This window comes from Cyprinodon variegatus, unplaced genomic scaffold, assembly GCF_000732505.1.
Source record: "Cyprinodon variegatus isolate N-32 unplaced genomic scaffold, C_variegatus-1.0 Scaffold41, whole genome shotgun sequence".
Taxonomy (NCBI): Eukaryota; Metazoa; Chordata; class Actinopteri; order Cyprinodontiformes; family Cyprinodontidae; genus Cyprinodon; species Cyprinodon variegatus.
Genome location: NW_015150494.1, coordinates 39,502 through 43,916, shown reverse-complemented (window position 1 = coordinate 43,916; position 4,415 = coordinate 39,502). Strand labels below are relative to the sequence as shown.

At 39.5% G+C, this 4,415-nt stretch overlaps 1 protein-coding gene across 15 annotated transcripts in view; it reads right to left on the bottom strand.

Annotated features, from left to right (window-relative positions):
- map7d2 (MAP7 domain containing 2) overlaps positions 1–4,415 on the bottom strand; it is a 26,729-nt gene that overhangs the window by 7,905 nt on the left and 14,409 nt on the right. For all 15 annotated transcript variants that reach the window (XM_015370099.1, XM_015370100.1, XM_015370103.1 and 12 more), the window contains 3 exons: positions 1,943–2,123; positions 569–673; positions 158–221 (listed from right to left, as the gene is read on the bottom strand). In XM_015370099.1, coding sequence (XP_015225585.1) covers positions 158–221; positions 569–673; positions 1,943–2,123 — 350 coding nt within the window. The remainder of the gene's footprint in view (positions 1–157; positions 222–568; positions 674–1,942; positions 2,124–4,415) is intronic.

Here is a 4,415-nt window from a genome sequence, read left to right as displayed (position 1 = left end):
GTGAGTGTGGATGACTGTGACAAGAATTGATAAGAGAATCAATAAGGGAATCGGAATCGTGAAAATCTTATCCATTCCCAACCCTACTGTGAGGGTAGAAAACAGAGCAATGAACTGCTGATAGGCCGAACTGACCCACAGCTGACTGAACATTTACCCGAGGCAGCAGATGGATGCTCCACTTCGCTCTTCCTTGTTCTCTTCATAATCTCCTCAATTCTCTGAAAAACAGGTCCAACAGAACAGAACGGATTAGAACAAGAGAAAGAAAAAAAAACAAAAATGTTTCTTCTTAAGGACTACAGTGGTGCCATGTTTCTTCTGACTGAAGGTGATCTGTGACCAGCAGCGCCTACAGAAATGCCTCATATGGGTGGCCAGATGGGGCCCCTAAAAATCTTGGATTGGCACACTGAAACTAAAAGCCATCATTTCAGGGTTTTAATCTATTGTGGTAAACCAGTTTGTAGAAATCATCAAGACTTAAGTAACCTCTTGTATGTATGTAAATATCTGGGCTGAGGTGATAGGCGGAAACAGAGCAGAGGTTGGAGGTGATGTTTGGTACCTTCTTTCTCTGCTGCCTCTCCTGCTCCTCCTGGATGTGCAGCAGCTCCCTCTCCTGTCTCTTCCTCTCAGCCTCCCTTTGAGCTCGCAGGAAGGCCTCCTCCCTCTGAAAAACACCCAGACATTTAGTTTTAAGTTCCTCCCATATTTAGAGCGCTTTAATTTCCCTCTGGGATGGTTAAAGTATGTCTGATTCTGAGTCTGATTCTTTAATAATTTAGAACTAATTATCAGAATCAGCTTGAATGTGAGCACATAAACAGTGAATCTGATTTTGACCATGCAGACATTTAGTCTAAATCAGAGGTCTTCAACAGGGAGTCCACGGGGGTACTGCATGGGGGTTGTGAAACTTTTGGTTAATTAGACTTTTTTTAATATTCCCCCCTTTCATTTTTTTCCACTAATTGAAATGTCTTTAAATCCAAATTAACATGAATTGAACACACTGTAGTAAACAGATAAATGGAGGCAGAAGATGTCTTTCAGTCATCAATGCTCACATTCAGCGACACACAGGAGCTCTTTCAAGCTGGGCACCGTTTCATTCACAACACCTGTCCCATCAACCAGGAATCAGAAATACTTTAATAATCCCAGGGAGAAATTACTTTCATTACATTACTCCATATATAATAGAGTGACTATAGGACCAGTTTGATAGAACACAATTTCATACAATATATACAATTAGGGGGTCCCCGCTCCATCTCGCCATCAGTTTGGGGGTCCTTGGCCTGGAAAACATTGAAGACCCCTGATCTAAATAGATCAACTCTTGATTAAATAAAGGAGGATAAAACATAGATGTACAGCCAGATTATCACTATTTCCGTCTAAATAAAAAGCAGGTTTTTTATTTTGCAATTAAGTTAATGTGTTAATGGTTCATGGCGGCAGGTAGCGCACTGTAGCTCTGAGGTAAAGCTTAAAGTCTGAACACTTTGTGTCAAAAAAAATGCCAAGTAACATAAAAAAAAACATCCCATAGACCCAGATTATACATTCTAAATAAAAACAATTATTATGGGGTGAGTTACACTTTAAATATGGGGTCAGTAATAATAATAATAATAATAATTGAAGTTTATTAAACTCAGATTGGAGAAATTTAGCTCTACATTTAACCCATCCCCTTGGGGAGCAGTGGGGTGCCATTGTGGGGCACCAGGGGGGCAATTAGGGGTCAAGGGTCTTGCTCAGAGACCCAAAGTGGCAGTCTGTGGGAGTGGGTTTCACACTCACAACCTCAGGATTCCAAGCTCTACGCCCTAACCGGGGGTCGTTAGTGGTTAGGTCTTGGAGCTTGGAATCCTGACGGTTCCTCAGTCCTGCTGGACAGGCATATCAGGGATGCAGATCAAATGGGGCTGACCTCTCTGTCCAGCTGGTCCTGCATGTTCTTCCATCTCTGCTCCTTCTGTCGTCTCTCCTCTTCTTCTCTGGTCCTTCTCTCCTCCTCCTTCCTCACTCTCTCCTCCTCTGCCTGGAGCGCTTCTCTCTCCTGACGTTCCCTCTCCTCCTGCTGCCTTTTCTGCTCCTCCTCAGCCTTCAGTCTGGAGAAAAGAAGCTAGCTTTATGGCACAAGCACAATAAAAATGCACAATCCTGACCAAATATCCATTTAAGTTTTCCTACATTAGGATCATTCTAGGTTAAACACACACAGGGAATCCTTGTGTCACATGGAGTTTATGGTATGTTTGACTTTTGTTTAAAGATACTCCTGTTATCTTTAAAACTGTAGTCACCCAATATCTTTAGCCTCCATTTACCACCATTTAGCCTCCATCACTAAACTCAAAATGCCATGCTTCACAGTCACAACAATTCAGTAACTCTTTAGACATAAATAAAGAATTAAACCCATCGAGGGATGTCAGGGAAGAAAATGTTCTACCATTTAATTTAAAAGTGGCAATCTAGAGCACTCTAAATTCTCTTTCCCACTGAAAATAATCCACTAACGAGGGTTTTCAAATGGGGGTCGACCCGCTTACAATTGGAATTTGGCTCCCTTCCCTACGGCAAAAAAAACTGGGTCTAACCCCCCGCTGGAAAGCGTCATGGCCTCTGCCCATTACACATCATCACGCTAGGTTAGTGCTTATCATGTCACCAGTAGTAAGTGTTCTTTTGTTTGTTCTAATCCCTTTCACCAGTGCTGCTCCATGTTTATCGAATGTAAACAGAGTTGTTTCGCCTTTAGATCAGACGCGACTGGCGCTGTGTGTTGACGTCCCTGTGTTTTGCTCAGTGGTATTGTGTAAATTAGTGGGTCGACATACAGGACAGTATGATATGAAAGTATTTATACATTATAAAGGATGAAATTTGAGTCATATTTATTCCTCCCTCCCTTAAAAATGCACATCCACCTTTTAATTAATTTTCCTATTTCCAAAATGTTCCTCTTTTTCGTAATAATAATAAAAAAAAAAAAATTAACATTAATGCCCTGCCATCACTCATTCACTCCCTCTATAATAGTACATGGAAAAGCTTTTTTTGGAGGTATAATAATGAATAGAAATATATTTTAGCCAAATACTGGCTAACTCTTTGTTTAGAGACAGAGATCTCATAATTTTGCAGTTATTTTAACTGTGGATGAACAACATAAAAAGTTTCATGATTATACCAGTTTCACCTCACAGACCAGAGTCACCTCACAGACTAAAAACAAATACAGACATCGATGCCAAGAAAATTCAGAAGTTCATTAAAATAAAGAAATAGATGAAAACATTTTGAAAATATAAGGAAACATATATTATTTGACTACAAAGAAATAAAGGATTAATGAAAAAGATAAAGCTTATAGTTAGAGATGCTCAGGTTATCCTGAGCTATCTCTATAGTTATGCTGCTATAGGCTTAGACTGATGGAGGACATAGGGACTACTTTCATCATTCTCGCACTCTGCAGAATTTGTTAGTTCAACCTCAATGTTATGCTCACTGTGCTTTTTCTCATCATAGTAGCTTCATCTGGTCTGTTCCCTTTTGGCTGTGACACCATCCTGAAGAGAAATATCAGCTGTGCTGCTGCCATCAACACAATCAATACAAGAGGATAGAGTTGGGTGTGTTTTTCAGTGCCCAGTCCTGTTTCTTTCCTAGAAATAACAACCGGTCCAGCTTTTATTGTGACTAAGAACTAACTATATCTGTTCTCTTTCCTCCCTTTGACATGAAAGAGACAGAGCCAACCTTGGAGCTATTTTACAGTTAACTTTTCTAACATGGAAAGTGTTTATGAATTTGTGCTTCTATGTTTTTGTATGTCTGTTTATCGCTCCTTGAACTCCAGTTGGCCTCAGCAGAAGGTCACTCACACTGGTTCTGCTGTAGGTTTCTTCCTGTTAAATGGGAGTTTCTTTCTCTCTACTTTCTGTGTTTTCTGTGTAAGGGACTCCTGGCAACAACAAAATGCAAGTGAACTTCATTCAATCCTACAACAGAAACTTTTAACCAGACTGATTGATCTGATTAATTTGTGTCTGTAAAGTGCCTTGAGATGCCATGTGTTGTGACTTGGTGCTATAGAAATAAACTGAATTCAGTTGAATTGCTTGCTTACATCAAAGATTTTAGATGCAGGATGATATATTCCGATATTAGTTTTTTTGGCTGATATCAGACGAAAATCTTTTAGATTGGGACATTTCTACATTTGAACAATTTCCCTTTTTTTGTTCTTTAATCCAGCATCATTAATGTTTTTTTCCAGGTTAACTAAGAGCCCTGGTAAAATAAAAAATTTGTCTAAAATAAAAACTAGTCACTTAGTTATAAAAGCTCTATAGCTTCTACTAATGACAGAGCGATATATTGACCAGCTGATA